This window comes from Hyperoodon ampullatus, assembly GCF_949752795.1.
Source record: "Hyperoodon ampullatus genome assembly, chromosome: 9".
Taxonomy (NCBI): Eukaryota; Metazoa; Chordata; class Mammalia; order Artiodactyla; family Ziphiidae; genus Hyperoodon; species Hyperoodon ampullatus.
The window spans coordinates 80,759,627-80,779,412 of record NC_136922.1 but is presented as its reverse complement, the minus strand read 5'-3'; the positions used below and the strand labels follow the sequence as shown (position 1 = coordinate 80,779,412).

Below are 19,786 nucleotides of genomic sequence, written 5' to 3'. Positions count from 1 at the left end.
CGAGCTGATTTAAGAGCACTTTAGCTATCTGGGATCTTTCGTGGTTCCATGTGAGTTTTAGGATTGTTTTTTCTATTCCTATAAAAAAAGGTTCAATGGAATTTTGATAGGGTTTGTGTTGAATCTGTAAGATTGTTTTGGCTAGTATGGACATTTAACAATATGAATTCTTCCAATCCATGACACCAGGTATCTTTCCATTTATTTGTGACTACTTTAATTTCTTTCATCATCTTTTATACTTACAGTTTACAGGACTTTCACCTGTTTGGTTAAATTTACTTCTAAGAATTTTTACTCTTTTTAATACTATTGTAAATGAGATTGTTTCTTAATTTCTTTTTCAGATTGTTTGTGTGTAGAAATGCAACTGATTTTTGTATGTTGATTTTATATCCTGCATCTTTGCTGAATTTGTCCATTAGTTCCAATAATTTTTATAGAGTGTTTAGGTTTTTCTATGTACAAGATCACATTATCTGCAAAGATAATTTTACCCTTCCACTTTGCATACCATTTATTTCCTTTTCTTGCCTGATTGCTCTGGCAAGGATTTCCATTACCGTGTTGAAAAAAAAGTGATGAGAGAGGGCATCCTTGCTATATTCTGGATTTTAAAGGGAAAGTTTTCAGTTTTTCACCACTGAATATGATGTTAGCTGTGGGCTTCTCACATACGGCCTTTGTTGTGTTGAGGTAAGTTCCTTCTATACCTAATTTGTAAGAATTTTTATCATAAAAGGATGTTGAATTTTGTCAAATGTTTTTTCTGCATCTACGGAGATGATTGATCATGTGATTTTTATCCTTCTCTCTGTTAATTTGGTGTATCACATTGACTGATTTGTGTGTGTTGAACCAACTTTACATCCCAGGGATAAATCCCACTTGGTCACAGTGTGTGGTCCTTTTAATATGCTGTTGAAATTGATGTGCTAATATTTTGTTGATAATTTTCGCATCCATGTTTATCAAGGATATTGGCCTATATTTTTCTTTGCGTATGGTGTCTTTTTCTGCCTTAGATATCAGGGTGATACTCTCCTCATGAAATGAGTTTAGAAATGTTCCCCCTTCTGTTATTTGAAAGAGTTTAAGAAGACTTGGTTTTAATTCTTCTTTAAACGTTTGATAGAATTAACCTGTAATGCTATCTGTTCCTAGGCTTTTCTTCTTTGGAGGTTGTTGATTACTAATTCAAATTCCTTACTTGTTTTTGATTTGTTCAAGTTTCCTGTTTCTTCTTGATTCAGTCTTGATAGATTATATGTTTCTAGGAATTTATCCTTTTCTTCTAGGTTGTCTAATTTGTTGATGTATAATTGTTCATTCTAGTCTCTTATGATTTTTTTTTCTTTCCTATGGCATCAGTTGAAATGTCTCCCTTCCATTTAAATGATTTTATTTATTTGAGTCTTCTTTGTTTTTTTCTTTTTAATCTAACTAAAGTTTTGTCATCTTTTCTAAAAAACAGCTCTTAGTTTCATTGATTTTTTCTATTGTTTTTCTATTTTCTGTTTCAGTTACTTATACTCTAACCTTTATTATTGCCTTTCTTTTTCTAACTTTGAGCTTAGTTCTTCTTTTTCTGGTTCTTTGAGGTGTAATGTTATATTGTTTATTTGAGATTTTTAAAAATTTTTTAATGTAGGTGCTCATTGCTATAAACTTCCTTCTTAGTACTGCTTTCTCTGCATCCCATAGGTTTTGGTACGTAATGTTTTTTGTTTGTCTCAAGATATTTTCTACTTTCTTTTTGCTTTCATCTTTGATCTGATGTTTGTTCAAGAGTATCTTGTTTAGTCCCCATGTTTTTGTGATTTTTTCTCTTTTTCTTTTGTTATTCATTTCAAGCTTTTTTCTACTGTTGTTGGAAAAGATACTGGGGATGATTTCAATCTTCTTAAATTTGTAAAACTGTTTTTGTGACCTATCTTTCCAAGAGAATGTTTCATGAGTACTTGAGAAGAATGTATAGTCTACTGCTGTTGTATGGAATGTATGTATGTGTCTGTTAGACCCATTTGGTGTTGTTCAAGTCTGCTGTTTCCTAATTTCTTGTCTGGGTGATCTCTCCATTATTCAAAGTACAGCATTGAAATCTCCTATTGTAATTGTGTTGCCATCTATTTCTCCCTACAGAGTCAATGTTTGGATTACATGTTTAGGTGCTCTGATGTTTGGATGCTTATATATTTATAATTGTCCTAGCTTCCTGGTGAATTGACCCATTCCCATTATGTAATAACCTTCTTTATTCCTTTTGGCAGTTTTTAACATATACTGTAGTTTGTTTGATATAAGTATAGACACCCCTGCTCACTTTTGGTTTTCATTTGCATGGAATGTCTTTTTCTACCCCTTCACTTTCAGCCTATGTGTATCCTTAAATCTAAAATGAGTTTCTCATAGATAGCAAGCATATAGTTGTATCTTGTTGTTTTACCCATTCAGCCACTGTGTCTTTTGACTGAAGAGTTTAATCCATTTACATTTAAATTAATTACTGATAGGTAAAGCTGACCCCTCAACTGGAATTCAGAGCTTTTAACCATCTATTTTAAACTTATAACTCCAATTATATACAAAACCCTGCACTTGGACTTCCTACACATACTTTATGTTATTCATGTCATATTTTACCTCTTCTGTACTATATATCCAGTTTTTGTGGTTATAGTTATTATTACTACTTTTCTCTTTTAGATTTTATACTAGCGTTAAAAGTTATTTATGTACCACCATTACAGCATTACAATATTGTTTGTCTACATATTTACCTTTTCCAGTGAGATTTATACTTTCGTATACATTTGTGTTGCATTTAGCATCCTTTTGTTTCAACTTGAATTTTCTTTCACACTTCTTGTAAGGCAGGTCTAGTGGTGACAAACTTCCTCAGTTTTAGTTTGTCTGGGAAAGTATTTATCTTGCCTTCATTTTTAAAGGACAGTTTTGCTGTGTATAGTATTCTTGGTTGGCAGTTTTTTCTTTAGCTCTTTGAATATATCTTACCGCTCCCTCCAAGCCTCTAAGGTTTCTACTGAGAAATCTGCTAATAGCCTTATTCTTGTATATGATGAGTCACTTTTCTCTTGCTGCTTTCAAAATCCTCTCTCTGTCTTTAATCTTTGACATTTTAGTTATAATGTGTCTCAGAGTAGACCTCTTTTGGTCAACCCATTTGGGATCTTTTGGGCTTCATCAATCTGTATATCCATTTCTTTCAGATTTGGGAAGTTTTCAGCCATTATTTCTTTAAATAAATTTCCTGACCCTTTCCCTTTCCCTTCTCTTTCTGGAACTCCAGAAATATGTATTTGATAATACATATCAAATTGGTTCACTCGAAGATGTACCACAAATCTCATAGGCTTTTCTTCACTCCTTTTCATTCTTTCTTTTTGTTCCTCTGACTAGATAATTTCAAATTACTTGTTTTCAAGTTCATTGATTCTTTCTTCCACTTGATCAAGTCTACTGTTGAAGCTGTCCTTTAAATTTTTTGGTTATTTTGTTCTTCAGCTCCAGAATATTTATTTGGTTCATTTTATGGTTCTCTTTGTTGAACTTCTCATTTTTTTCATATATTATTTTCCTGATTTCATTTAGTTGTCTGTCTTTGTTCTCTTGTAGCTCACTGAACTACTTTAAAATAATTTTTGAACATTTTTGGGCAATTTATAGATCTCCATTTCTTTGGGATTGTCTGTGGGAGCTTTATTTTGTTCTTTTGTTTGGTGTCCTATTTCTAGTTTCTTCATGATCTGGTAATCTTACATTGGTGTTGTGCATTTGAAGAAACTGTCTCTTCTTCCTTTCTTTACAGACTGACTTCAGCAGGGAAAGCCTTCACCAGTCAGCCCAGCCAGATATTCCAGGTGGTCTGGTTGGTAGGATCCATAGGTGGGCTGGCTGGTGGGCCTGCTGCCAGGTTACATGGGCAGGCCACATTATTTTTGAGAACCTCCTAAAAAGTAAATACTCTTTTCACCCATCTAAACAGCAGAGATTTTTCTTAAGTGATTATTGTTACTACCTAAAAGACATTAAAAAATGCCTAGCTGAGTATAAACTAATAAACAGGACATACACAGCCTTGCCCCTGTGGGGTTTACAGTCTAATTTAAGAGGCAGACATTAAGATATTTATATGTGTGGTCATATACACAGTACTAAGTCCTGTGAAATGAAAATACGTGGTATCAGAGAGACTATCTAGGAGGACATAATTAACACTGGAGGGTCAGGAAATCCCTCTCTATGAAAGTGTGTTTTAGCTTTAGACCTTAGATTCATAAAAAAAGTACTACAAATAAAATGTAATCTTTTTTAAATGGGAAATAATTTTGTAGATACGTGTATTTAAATAGTAAACAAATTTGGCATTGATAAATAAAATATGAAATCTAATGTAGAATTAAAATGTAAAATGACATTTATTGCTTTATTTTTTAAAACACATTTTTGATTTAGAACATTTGAAAAATACATGAAACAAAACAAAAATTCCTTGTATCTCATAATTTATACATAACTACTATGAATGTTTTGGCATATTTATTTCCAATTCTTTTTTCTGTGACTAGAAATATTAAAACATTTGGTATCATACTCTATAATAGTGTGCTACAATTTCACTTTTAATGACATATTTTTACAGTATTTGTGTATGTTTCTAACAGGTAATGTATGTTTACATCATTTCTTTATTTGTTTACAGGCATTTGCCTGGTGGCCTGATTTATTGGCAGAGCATGCAGAGAAATTTTGGGCTTTATTCACAGTGGATATGGATACTGCACTGGAAGCACAACCACAAGACTCCTGGGACAGTTTTCCTCTTTTCCAGCTGCTTAATAATTTCCTCCGAAATGACGGTAAGCACTTGCATTTTCTTTACTGTAGAAATGGGGAGGAGGGGAGAACTTTGTGTGTGTGAGTCTGGACTTACGGAGCTCTAGTCGTCACCCAACAAGAATCAACATGGGTAACGTTAACATTTGCTCAGTCTCCCCAGGTATGTCTGGCCCGGGTCTGGGCGAGACCAGCAACACTCTCACATTGCTCCACTGGCCTCTAAAGTTGCTCTCATTCTACCCTCCTGCTTCATCAGGCGCTGACAACATAAGGCACCTTCTCAGTGTACCTGTGAATCAGAAAATCTTCAAAGGTTAACATTTCTAAAGTACCTGAGAATTTAAGATCTCTGAAAGACACCTTAGAAACTTATTATCCTAGACATCATGCCATGTTACTTAGAAACTTGTTATTCTAGACATCATGCCATGTTAAGGCTTCTACTAATACACACTGTGCTAATATTGTTTGCCTGAAGAGATTCGGTTCTACAGATGATAGGAATATTGCCCTGTGGTATTGCTTCCTCTCTCAGTATTTAGAAATTGAAGAGAATGTAAAGATTCTCTGTTGAGATATTTTTTTCCAATGCAGTAATAACTTTTATAATTATTCTGGTACATGGTCTTCTAGCAACCAGTATAAACCTAGTTTTTCGTCAGGATTTTTGGAGGCATTTCTTAGCATACAGATTCCTGTGGGCCTTTCCTCTGATGATTCTTTTTGAAGTTTCCCTTCAACTCAGGTTTGGTTTCTACTGACAGCCTTTTGCTTCAACACTTGCAGTGGTCTTGGGGTCACTAATTCCCTATTGTATTACACTACTCTCAATATAAACCAGGTTGAACTCTGCCTCTGTCTAACCTCTGGTTCTTTTTTTTTTTTTAGCTTTTTTTTTTTTTAATTTATATATTTTTTTTAATTTTTTTTTATTAGTTTCTGCTTTATAACAAAGTGAATCAGTCATACATATACATCTGTTCCCACATCCCTTCCCTCTTGCCTCTCTCTCCCTCCCACCCTCCCTATCCCACCCCTCCAGGCGGTCACAAAGCACCGTAACCTCTGGTTCTGACTTGTTCTGCCTGATCCATGGAATGGCCTTCTTTTGTTGCATAAGTTCTTCTCCCAGCTGTTATTCCCAGTCATTTAACTCTTTCTCATGTGATAGCGTTTTCATGCCCATCACCATTTTTATCACCTTCCTCTAAGAAGGTCTCACTCCAGTTTTCAATATTGCTCTGGAGTGTGGTGCTAAGAAGTACACAGTGCCCACAACGTTACCTGGGTAACCCAGGCCCCAAGGAGAGCTGCCTGCCTTCTGCCCTGTCTTCCTGAAGCCCACAGCTGCCCTCTCTCCCAAGAGCTTAGTCACACTGGTGATACAGTTCACACTTGCTATCTTTTAAAACTCCAGATCTCTTTGCTCCTCTCTTTCCAGGATATCACTACTCTGTATTTCCAGGTTTAAATTTAAATCATTTTTTTTGACATTTATCTTTGTTTTTTTAAAAATTACTCTCTTGATTTTGTTCATCACCCTAGTCTATCATTTCTTACCTTCCTTTGGTTATTCATCCCTTTGAGTCTATGATAAAACTACAACTGTTTTACTGGAAAAAAACAGCTACATGAAATGTGTGTAATATTGGACTCCCTGTGGACATCTGGATTTGGGACACCAGGGTAAGAACCTTTGTTATACTAATTAATAACATGTTATACTAATTACATAAGAGAGAGAGGCATCATATTATACTAATTAATAACATGGGCTTTGGTGCCAGACAGATTCACATCTGTCTCTGCTGCTCACTACTTGACCTTTGACAATAGCTTAACCTCAGTAAACTTTAGGTTCTTCATCTATAAAAGAAAGAAATAATAGTACCTACAGTGTCATTGGTGGTGAGGATTAAAGAAGGTAATAGTTCATGTATAATGAATGCTAAATAAATATTATAGATATTAATCAGTTACAATTTCAATCTTGATTTTTTTAGCCATCTTATTCATTCTCTTATCCAATTTCATTTCCAAAAGGTCTTATTAAAAAGCCAGAGAACTAAGCTACAATTCCTAGTTCAGATTCAACAACAATATCTGCTCTCAGGAGTTGCTATACCCACAGTTATCCGTATGTGAATCGTTTCTTCTGAAAATTGTCCTCAGACAGCTTTTACATTCCAGTTTGGTTCCCTCCTGCCAGCTAGCAGACCTCAAATGACCTTCTTCTTTCCCAGTCTCTTATCATCATTTTTTTTATGCTAAGAAATTACAAGTGAGGTTTAATATTTTCTTATGACAAATATATATCAATAAACTTGCTGCCAAAAATAAATACATGTACAATATTATACATTTAGTCCCTAAATGAGAATAAATAAACATAGGATTATTTCTAACATTGCTCTTCTCCACTTGCATGAAAACTCAAGAATTGACCATATTTAGATTTCTTTGGAGGTTTGTTCAAAGATGAAGGTATTTATTAATATTCTCAGTGAAATAGTAAAGATGAATCATTTAACTTATTCAATATATTAGAATTTATTTATAAGGAAAATAAATATGCTGTAGATTTCTTAGAAATTTTCTTGGGGAACCTCTACTATAATGCCAATGAATTAACATCTTTTAAAATTTATTTTTAAGAAGAGCTCTTACATTCAAGTGTAATTTTATGAGTCATATCAAAAAGAACACTAAAAAGAGAATAACAGAAATGTGATTTTTAGCCAAATATTTAATTCAAAAGAATATCACATTCCTCTCCTGTTTTAAACCATTTTTATAATATTGGCTACTATTAAATGCATAAAGTATTGTGTTATGTCATTTTGGTATACATTACTCAATCACACAGAAGCACTGATTAATGATTTCTTTTGAATGTTATCAATTTGGGGGGGTAAGTCTAGATCTAGGCTTTGATTTTGCAGTGATTAACATATTTTAGAAAACATCAATTATTTCAGAGAAAAACAGCTCCTCTATATAGTGAGGTAAATAGAAAAGTTCTCCAGTGCTGTAATTTCCTTTTGGTACTGGGAGAACAGTGTGGTCTGGGGAATTGAAATAGAATGCAGTAACTTTCAACTCAAACTCACAAGTTACTATCCAAAGCCAAGACCACTTAGTAATATCTCAGTAGTTGGTAAGACATAATTTTTTTTGCTATTAATATCACCCTTGATAATAAAGAATATTGTTAATAATTATGTTTGTTTCATTAAATTCCTGAAATATTCAGATGGTGATTTAGTGAATTCAATTCAAATGTTAAATGTCAACCTATAGCTGCCCCCAAATTGTCCTTTTGGAAAGCTTATAGGAAAACATAAAACTTCTGTCCTTTTACCACCACCTCCCAAAGAAAGATTCTTACATCACTGCCATGGCCTGACAGTTTTTACCATATTGACCCAACTAGAGGTATAGTCCAAATTCTAATTAATTTAAACCTTAACTAGCCAGGGGTAAAATAGGAACAGATTGCTCCAAAATGTCCAATCTTGTTAAGGGAGATAATTTGCTGGATAACAGTGCTTACTATTACCCCACACGTGTCATACCACTAATTATATAGAGATTTTAAATGGTTGTGATTTATTACTAATAATGTCACATACTTATGTCTGCTTTTCCAAAATAAAAATTACTAACACGTCTCTAACAGAAATATTGTTAGATTTGTGCTTTATTTGTGCCTTGAAAGCTTTATAGCTGAGTTGTTTGGGTTTTTTTTTTTTTTAATGAATAATTTAGATGTTCCTGCTGGATGTTTACCATCTTTATTTTGTTAAAATATTTATGCTTTGATATTTTAAAATAGGTGTTTATCTTTAGGGGAGCAGAGAGGATCTTAGACAAACGTCTTCATTTTCCAGCTGAATAAACTAAACCCCTAGGAGGCGAGGTGCCTGGGCTGGGGCTTGCTGGCAGGAAACCAAGGCAGCAGCAAGTTGGAGCCTGATCACTTAGTCTCCAGCCCACCTCGGTCTACAGGCACAAATGCAGATTCTGGGGGCATTTATAAAATAAGATAATATTTTTAAAGAAGATAGGAGATTCCTTGAACTTTTATTTTTACCTCATAAAATGTTGATAAGGGCCTTGAATTATGGGGGCAAAGGAAGCATGTTGGTTAAAGGGTGCAGAAAGGACCAGATAAAGTATTGTCTTAGCATGTACCTTATAAAACATCCATGATGAGATTTCCAGGGACTGAACTAATTAGAGGAGGAAAGAGATTCAAGACAGTGAATTCGGTTGATATTTTAAGGAGGGAAAAAAGAACTGTGTCTGGGGTAGGTGTGTTTCCTTACAATTGGGCATGATTAGGGAAAGTCTTAGCCTTAAGGATCCTTGGAGATGAAATGTGGTTTTCCTCGAGGGAAGAGTACCAGCTGCACCACAATCTTAGCAACTGTCCCCAGTCTCCCGCCCCTCACAGGCTCACCCATTGACTCCCAGAGAAGGACTGATGAAGAAAACAAACTCCGGCCCCCTCATTTCTGTCCAAAAAAGACTGAACTCCCACTTACCTTTCCACCCTTCCTGATCAGGATACATCCTGATCCACTCCCCACAACTCAAGTCTTAATTAGATGGGTAATCACTTTAAATGGTACCTCAGGAAACAGTTTTCAAAAACAGATGTATTAAAATTAGGGAAAATAAATGTTTTCATAATGAAGCAATTAGCATGATAGTTGAATGATCCTGAGTGACTATGAAGCTGGTACAAATAGATTCTACCGTTGCGTGCTATTTTCCACAATTGTCCTGTCCTGTCGATAATCCGTATGGCAAGTGACTGCTTCTGACAAATGAAAGCCATCTGCAAATGGCACAAATCATCTCTTTCAGTACTACCAAAAGACAAACTCTTGGAGCTAGTCACCTTTTAATCTGTGGATATGCTAGCAAGTGGCAAATGACCATTCTGTTGGGAACTGATTCCCAGCTGAAAAATACCACAGTGCTTCTTTAATTAACAGCCTTTTCACGTTGCTAGCACATTAAAGCCATCCTGAAGAACACCCGTGCGTATATAATCAATGTCACAGCGTCTCTACCTAAACGAATAATAAATGTCCAGGCTCTACACTAAGTGAAAACCTATTCTCCAAGACTTTCACCTTCATAAAGATGGGCTCATAAAAATCGAAAAAAGAAAAATTGGAATGTGGTCTCATGAGGATAAAAAGGCTAGTGTTAATAATTAACAAGGAGAGTGAAGTGGAGTCAAATTAGCCATAATAGAGCCCAGAGTGACTGGCAAAGTCACCTCTCATTATCAAAAAACTCATTAAGAAATGAAGAGGTGGAAATCCTGGTGGGTTACTCTCACACTTCGGCCGTATCAGAGATTATTTTTTAGATTTCTTTCAAATGAAGAACTGTTAGGTCACCATATTGTATATTAGGTTAATTTTCAGGCTTTGAAATATGGAGGGCTGGCACCTGCGTGTCATTCTACCTCAAGAGCTTAAATGAGCTGTACATCTGAAATTCACAAATTGGTGTTTACAGTTATATCTGTATATACATCTACTAGGAATAATGCAGAAAGGATATGACTTCTAGATTATAGCAGAGCTGTGTGCCAGGTTAGTTTTATAGCTCTTTTACAAATGATGAAATGACCACTAAAACTCAAAAATGTATTTAACTCCAACCCCAAGAGCTGATTGAATTCAAAATTGTGTGTCAGAACTTGTTCTACTGACTAATATAGTAAAAGAAATGAAAAAGCAAGGAGTCACTAGCTTTTTCTTATATTGAATGCTGCAGTACTGCTCTAGTATCTTTTTACTACATGTAGACATTTTAAAATTTTAATCTGTTTATTTTCTTAGAAATTAGTGCCTTAGAGAAAATAATCTAAAATGCTCTAACAGTGTTCTTCACTGTAGATTTGCAGAAACATCTTTAACTCTTGAAGGCCACGAACATCAGGAACCCCACACTTGAGGGCTATTGATCATGTTACAGCCATACTCAATTGTTTCCATTACAGGGACGGTATTGTGGGACATAACCCCAAAGATAAGAAGGTTGTATGTAACTGGAGTAAAATTACAGACTTTTCCATTTGGCTTTAATACTAGTCTCATAAAATCCAGCATGAGAATTGCTAGACCACGAGACTTAGCTTATTTTTGCCCTAAGCCTTGCTTAATGTTTATATTGATTTTTTCCTGAATTAATTCTGCAAGAAACGGGGGCTGAATGCCTACAACTTACCAAATCCCAGTCACCTTACAGATACATGGGTAAAAAACAATTCCTGCCCTTGAAAAGCATATAATCTAGTGGAGGATATGGGCATATATGCAGTACTAACTATAATGCAACAGATTGTAAAACTGTAATTCAATTATGTGTACTGTGTGCTATGACATTTTTAATTATAGTTTTAAACTTGGTTTTGTTTGATTTGGATTTGTTGCCCCCAAAATAATAAACATTATAACAACAGTGCTCTCATTCCTTGTTACCTCCTATCTCTAGATAGATAGACAGACAGATAGATAGATAGATAGATGATAGATAGGTATTTTTTAACAAGTGCCTGAGAGGAAAGGAATAGTTGGGTGTGGTTTTAGGAGATTATCATTCCAGTATAGTATAAATTAAATATTACCAAACTATGTAAAATTGCTTATCAAATTTTTAGTTTAAAGGAGAATAAAAACTGAAGAGTTTTCTATTTTACTTAAACCTCAGCAGGATGCTCTCAGAGTTTCCTTTAGGGGGTGGATTATTCAATAAACAGATATTTATTGAGTGCCTGCTTAATGTGCCAGATTCTTGGCTGGGCGCTATTCCTAGATCTGAGTGGGGAGGAAGTTCGGTTTGGTTTGTGTGTGTGTGTTTTCTTTTTACATAAAGCTGTTCTAGGCTGCAGTCCTCCGGGCTTTTCTCCTGAACCCATAGTCATATTTCCTGTGATGGGGATCCCATTATATGTATTTGTCAACATAGAGAGTGATCTATTAATTTTATATCTTAGTCCATGGTGCTTGCATTGTTAAGGATTGATACAGTTTGTAGTCCCTTGAATAATTGTTGTTTTGTGGCAAAATCTATTGTTTTTATTGTGGTTTGTGTGGTCGGGTATTTTTTGTGTTTTTTTGCTGGTCATAAATTACTCATTCCCTTCTGAAATGCCTAATTAGAATTTTAGGGGGGAAATTCATTCTTCCTAGTAATCCACTAATGCTGACTAATTAGGAGGAGGAAGGCACGATATAAAATTGGATTATATGGTCTCAGGAGTCAACAGCCATATTTTTACCCTAAACATAGTATGTGAACTCTTTTATCTCCTTATCCTTAATTTATCCAGTGGTATTGTCTCAGTAATCATTATTAATTGGATTATAGTTTAAATTCTGTGTTGAAATCTTACTATTAAAAGCCTATGACAAGTACTTTTGTAAATGTAAGACTCTTTTGGGTCTGTAAATAATCAACACTAATTTATTAATTATTGGGATGCTTAAAATAACTGGGCACATCTGCACCCCTAGTTTACCTTTCCTTGAAGCCTTTTGCTTTCTTTTTGCCATTTCTAATTGTACTGTTGGGCTTGATGTCATTGATGCTTCACTATTTTCTGATAAGGTGATATTTGGAGACATAGAATAGAATCTTTTGGAAAAAAATATTTTTATCAACCAACTAGATGCTAGTCCTCCACTTACGTTCTCGTAACCACTATTTGAGACTCCTGAGCAGTTCTTTCTACTTCCACCCCTCTGGTATAATGTCAGAAGCGTTCTTGGATGAGGCCACATTGAGAACTTGCCTCTTCCAATGAGCTGTTGCAATGGGAACCTTGTAAAGGCTTGATTTGGACAGGTGGCAGCCCCAAATCCTAATCTATCCTTATTAAACCATGTGGAGAAGATAGAAACACTCATTCTGATGCCTGGGGCTACATATTAAGATGGCTTTTGACAGTGTCTGATAGGAATGGGATGCAAACTGGCATATGGGCAACTGAGAAAAGGAGCATACATTTACATACACAAGTATAGTGTCGTCTGTATTCCAGGAGTCTTGCCTTTTGAAACCGGATTCTCTCTTTTCTTTCTGTCCCTTTCTATGTGTATTTTCTCTTCATTTCTTCCCATTTTTCCTCTTCCTCTTTCTCCCCTCCATCCCATCTCTCCCTCCATTCTTCCTCGCCTTTCCTGAATCTGATTACCAAAGAAATACTACCAATTGCCAATTTTCTAAAACTTTTGAACATGGGTTTATAATTTGATTTATTTTAATGAAAAGGAAAACTCTGCTGAAATGTAAGCAAACTTTTGGCCAGAATTCAATATTTGTGACCATTCTTAGGAAATACTGGAAATCTCCATTTTCTCCTAATTCTGCAGGATGTAATAGTTTGCTATCAAGTCATGACTGAACAGAGAAAATCCTCCCTTTGGTATATTCATTAAAATAAGAGACATAGAATTCCCTGGTGGTCCAGTGGTTAGGATTCTGGGCTTTCACTGACGGGACCCTGGTTTGATTCCTGGTCAGGGAACTAAGATCCCACAAGCCACGAAACCCGGCATGGCCGAAAGAATAATAATAATAATAATAAAATAAGAGACATAAAATAGACAACATTCATATCCGGTAGAATTTTTAGCAGTATGATCTTGGACATATGGGTCTAAAAATAGGATTTCTCATAAAAATATTTAGTACTATATATTTTATATAAAATATGAAGAGGTACACTGGCCTCAGACATTCTTATACAGAATAATAATGTAGTAACTATGTAGTAATCTTAATAGTGTATACAGGTAGTCATTCATTCAACAAACGTTTGAACACTTGCTCTGAGCCAGGGACTTTGTTGGATACTAAGAATACAGACATGGTCCCTTCTCCAAGGACCTTGCACGCTCATAGGAAGAAAGAGATATGTCAACGAGTACAGAAGTATAACATGGACTACGGTAGAAACCTGTGCAGGGTGGAGAATAAACATGGGAAACCAGTAATTAGGGAAAGGGACAGCAGAATGAAGCATTTCAAGGAAGACTTGGAGGGGAAAGTGTATACTTGAACTGAACCATGAAAATCATTATGGCTGGACCACAGGAAGTAGGGGGGTCAGGCAAACGAAAAGAGCCAGAGAGGTCATATTAAGACACCTCAGGGGGGCTTTCCTGGTGGTGCAGTGGTTGAGAATCCACCTGCCGATGCAGGGGACCTGGGTTCGTGCCCCGGTCCGGGAAGATCCCACATGCCGCGGAGCGGCTGGGCCTGTGAGTCATGGCCGCTGAGCCTGCGCGTCCGGAGCCTGTGCTCCGCAATGGGAGAGGCCACAACAGTGAGAGGCCCGTGTACGGCAAAAAAAAAAAAAAAAAAAAAAGACACCTCAGGGACTTCGCTGGTGGTTCAGTGGTAAAGAATCCACCTTACAATGCAGGGGACGTGGGTTTGATCCCTGGTCAAGGAACTAAGATCCCACATGCTACAGGGCAACTAAGCCCGCGCGCCACAACTACTGAGCTCGCGCGCCTCAGCTAGAGCCTGCGTGCTGCAAACTACAGAGCCCACATGCTCTGGAACCCACACGCCACAACTACAGAGCCCACGTGCCGTGGAGCCTGTGTGCCACAACTAGAGAAGAGAAAACCCGCACGCCGCAATGAAAGATCCTGCATGCCTCAATGAAGATCCCGCATGCTGCAACTGACCCAATGCAGCCAAAAATAAATAAATAAATAATAAATAAATCTTAAAAAAAAAAAAGACGTCTCATAGATGGCTCTCATTCCATGCTAAGGCTTTTGAAGTTTTTCTTGAGGATCCATTAAAGAATTATAATCTTTGGGAGGTACATTACCTATTTTACATTTTAGCAAGCCCCTCTGCTTCAGATTTTAAGATGAATGGACAGAAGGAAAATTAGGAGCCTAAGACCAGTTAGGAGATTATTGCATTAGCCAAGGCAGGAGATGAGAAGGCTGGAACTAGGACAACAGCAGTGGTGATGAAGAGAGGGAGGAGAAGTGTTAGAACGATAATAAGGATATAAAATATGCAGGTTTTGACTACTCATTGGAGGTAGGAAGTGAAGGAAAGACCTCTGGTACAACATCCAGGTTGCTGGTATAATGATCAGGTGGACAATCCCTATTTTCACGCCTAGGATGAGAATAAGAGAAGAGAAGTAGGCCTATTTAACAAGATAATGAATTCAGTGCTTATCAAGGATATCAAAAAAGAGAGCACTTGCTAGAAATACATTTGAGTCAACTGCTACTTAATCTTAGAATCATTATAACATTTAATAATAACCGAGTGTGATTTTCCTTATGTGCTTCATTTTAACAAACTAAGTATGACTTCATAGCCAACATATCTAACCTCTAAATGTACAGTAAAGTAGCATTTGAATTGATGAGCTAGAGTGCTCATTTGTAGATATAATAATTTGTTACATAAGAGAGCTCTTGCTAGAAATACATTTGAGTCAACTGCTACTTAGTCTTAAAATCATTATAACATTTAATAATAACTGAGAGTGATTCTCCTTATGTGCTTCTTCATCTTAAGAAAGTAAGTATGGCTTAATAGCCAACATACCTAATCTCTAAATGTATAATAAAGTAGCATTTGAACTGATCAGGTAGAATGCTCATTTGCAGAGGTAATGATTTGTTAGCATTAGCATGTGTTTTGGCTTTGGTGTACTTAAAAATAATGACAATATTTAACAGTACCTATCAAGATGCAGAGCCTAGGGCTTCCCCGGTGGCGCAGTGGTTGAGAGTCCGTCTGCCGATGCAGGGGACACGGGTTCGTGCCCCGGTCCGGGAAGATCCCACATGCCGCAGAGTGGCTGGGCCCGTGAGCCATGGCCGCTGAGCCTGCGCGTCCGGAGCCTGTGCTCCGCAACGGGAGAGGCCACAGCGGTGAGAGTCCTGCGTACCGCAAAAAAAAAAAAAAGATGCAGAGCCTAAGGTTCTTTATACTTTTTATTAGTAAGCCATATAAATTAAGGCTTAAGCACACAGTCTAGCTGTATAGCAATGTAAAATTATCCCGCTTTCAATGCGTATTATAAGCACATTGAATATTTTCACAGTGTTCACTTTTTTTTTTTTTTTTTGCGGTACGCGGGCCTCTCACTGTTGTGGTCTCTCCCGCTGCGGAGCACAGGCTCCGGACGCGCAGGCCCAGCGGCCATGGCTCACGGGCCCAGCCGCTCCGCGGCATGTGGGATCCTCCCAGACCCGGGCACGAACCCGCGTCCCCTGCATCGGCAGGCGGACTCTCAACCACTGCGCCACCATGGAAGCCCAGTGTTCACTTTTTTATTGAAATATAGTTGATGTATAATATATAAGTTACAGGTGTACAATATAGTGATTCACAATTTGTGAAGGTTATACTCCATTTATAGTTATTGTAAAATATTGGCTATATTCCCTGTGTTGTACAGTATATCCTTGGAGCTTATTTTATACCTAACAGTTTATACCCCTTAGTCCCCTTCCCCCTTCCCACTGGCTCTTTTCTGTTTTATTCACTAGTTTATTATATTTTTTTATATTCCACATATAAGTGATATTATACAGTATTTGTCTTTCTCTGTCTGACTTATCTCATTTAGTATAATGCCTTCCAAGTCCATCCATGTTACTGCAGATGGTAAAATTTCTTTTTTTTCTTTTTTTAACGGCTGAGAATATTCCATTGTATACGTATACCACATCTTCTTTCTCCATTCATCTGTTGATGGACACTTAGGTTGCTTCCTATCTTGGCAATTGTAAATAATGCTGCTATGAACATTGGGGTGCATGTATCTTTTTGAATTAGTGTTCTTGTTTTTTTTTGGATATATACACAGGAGTGAAATTGCTGAAAGACCCCAAATATCCAAAATAATCTTGAGAAAGAGCAGAGCTGGAGGAATCATGTTCCCTGAGTTTAGTTTACTTTTCAGTTCATTGAATATAATTGTTTTGGTAACCTTTTCACTTTTTCATGTTGTAACTGAGTTTTTAAAAATTCTAATTCCAAAAACATATAATTCATCTAAGATATGGTGTAGCGTGTTTGTCATTTGCAAGACTTTTTTTTTTTAATCTAGAAGAGTTTGCTACATTTCTATGTCTTAAAAGTTGCTAATGTGATGGTGGTAGGTTGAACAGATGTATGAATGAATAGATAGACAGATAATAGCTTACAGTAACTAAAATTGAAGGAGAATAGTATTATAATCTATGGAAGTCAAGAGGGGGCTCTGGTATCAAATCCTTGTTCTACTGTCTAATGACTAAATGACTTGGCCAAGTGTCCTAAATTATCTGTGCCTCAATTTCCTTGTTGATAAGATTGAAAAAAATAATAGTGCTTCCCTCACAGGGTTTTTCTGATGATTAAATGAGAATGCATATAAAGGACTTAGTACAGTGTTTGACACTCCAAAAATGCTCATGAGGAGGAGGAAGAGATGGAGGAAAGTTGTGAAGTAGAGATCCAATAAATTCAGATTGGGTACCACAATGATTTAGATGAGTAAAAATACTTCATCCTTAATGTTTAGTATCCCTATTTAGGTGACATTTGGTAAAAGGAACTGAATTACGTGATCTGTAGTACCTTCTAGCTTTATGACTGAATCTCCAGGAATAAATAAAGCTCCTTTCGTGCTAATGAAAACATCATTAAGATAATATTAGTCTCCTCAATAAGACATTTATCATTAAATATGATTATCATTCTCACTTTAATGGGAAATCTTTTAGCATATAGATAAGCCAGAAAAGATTATTTTACTACAAAAAAAATGCTAAAATATATCAGAGATGGAAAAAAAATATATTGTATTTCCTTCTGTACTTAGAATAACTTCCTACTCCACTTTCATGTGTCTGTAGTTTTCCAGCCTCTGACAAATTTTAGAATCACTAAATTAAAGTAATATATAGTGAGCATTTTCATATTCATGCCACCATGATGAGTGTCATGTTCTTTGCCCAAGTTTTAAAACACTATTTAGGTTTTGAAGAAGATTATGTGGAAATTGGCATACTTAGCTGAATATTTTATGAAGACAGTACTATTAAAGTGTGCTGGTAATTAAATTTAGTAACTATGAGTATATACAGCTATTCAAATCCATAGAAGTGTTGAGATATAATTGACATATAACATTGTGTAAGTTCAAGGTGTGCACTGTAGTGATTTGATATACTTATGTATATCAAAGTTTAATGCAATAAGGTTAGTTGACAGATCCTTCACTTCACATGCCTACAATTATTTTGGGGGGGGCAGTGGTAAGAACATTTGAGATCTAATCTCTTGACCATGTTCAAGTATGTAGTATGCTATTGTTAACCATATTCATCATGCTGGGAAAAAGGAAAAGTGAATGGGATTACTGAGAGGCTTTTCCCCGTCTCCCACCTCGGCCGTTCTCATCCAGGCCACCACCACCATCATCATCATCTTTTAGCTGGTCTGTTGCAGAAAAGAACTGAGTACTGCCCTCCTTCTCTGCTTTCACCCTTCACCACGTACCCTGTTTCCACACAGTAGCCGGAGAGACCATATCAAGTCACTCCTCTCTTAGTAATAATAAAAATAATAATGTGTCCCATTGCCCCAGCAAAATCCATCCTTTTCACAATGTCCTACCATCTAGACATCACCTTGGACTATTCTTCCCCCTCCCTCACTCAACTTCTGCCACATTGGCTTTCTCGTTTTTCTAGAAACACACCCACTCATTCCTTTCTTAAAACATTGGTGCGGGCTTCCCTGGTGGTGCAGTGGTTGAGAGTCTGCCTGCCGATGCAGGGGACACGGGTTTGTGCCCCGGTCCGGGAAGATCCCACATGCCGCGGAGGGCTCCCCTATCATTTCGGCTCAATTAAAATACCATCTCTTAAGAAATACCTTTCCTAACCACAGAGTATATTTTTAAATGAACACGTTTTCACTTTGAAGGTTATTAAAAGAAATCACAACTGGGTTTAGGATGTTCGCTTGAGAAATATGTACCGTCATCTAAAAAATTACAAATTCTTTGTTGATGATTACTAGCATTACTTAGTGTTTTCCTAAAGATTCTCTATTCTTTCATGGTGCAACTTAGACCCATACTGTCTTAGTTCGGGCTACAACAATAAAATACGATAGACTGTGTGGCTTATAAATAACAAATTTATTTCTTATAGTTCTGGAGGCTGGGAAGTCTAAGATCAAAGCACTAGCAGATTCAGTGTCTGGGGAGAGCTAGATTTCCTGGCTCACAGACAACCGTCTTCGCACTGTATCTTCACAGGGTGAAAGGGTCAAGGGAATGTCTCTGGGGTCTCTTTGATAAGGATCCTAATCCTGTTCTTGAGGGCTCTGCCCTAGACCTGATCACCTCCCAAAGATCCCATCTCCTAATACCATCATACTGGGAGTTAGGATTTCAACATATGAATTTGGGAGAGACACATTCAGTCTACAGCACTGACCTGTGTTCTAATAAAACTATGACCTGTGCATAGAAAGCAGCCATCTTTTAGTGGAGGTAAGTGCATCTTGTCCAGCAGTCCTGTCCTAGTAGTGCAAATTCTTAGACTTCTGCAAAGGCTTCAGGTTGGATGTCCTATATCACAATTCAGTGAAGACCAATGGACAACTAAAAAATGCATGTGATATGCTGACTTTTTTAATACCCATGTGAAAAAGTAAATGCCTAAGAAGAAAATCCACGAATAACTAAAAAGTTCATGAAGCAGAATAGACATTCCCAAGGCTACGGTCACCCTCCTGCTGAATTAAACTAGTGTATCTCTTAGAAGCAATCAAGCTTATCTCTTAGAATTGAACAGGTTTAGCTCTTCTGTGATACACAGCATACCACAGGTATTCTAACTCTGTTTAA

At 36.6% G+C, this 19,786-nt stretch overlaps 1 protein-coding gene across 20 annotated transcripts in view; it reads left to right on the top strand.

The window, feature by feature from the left end:
• Positions 1 to 19,786, top strand: part of CADPS2 (calcium dependent secretion activator 2) — a gene marked incomplete at its 3' end in the record, with an annotated part of 487,123 nt that overhangs the window by 402,552 nt on the left and 64,785 nt on the right. For all 20 annotated transcript variants that reach the window (XM_079711385.1, XM_079711377.1, XM_079711381.1 and 17 more), the window contains one exon: positions 4,724 to 4,880. In XM_079711385.1, the coding sequence (XP_079567511.1) occupies positions 4,724 to 4,880 (157 nt within the window). The remainder of the gene's footprint in view (positions 1 to 4,723; positions 4,881 to 19,786) is intronic.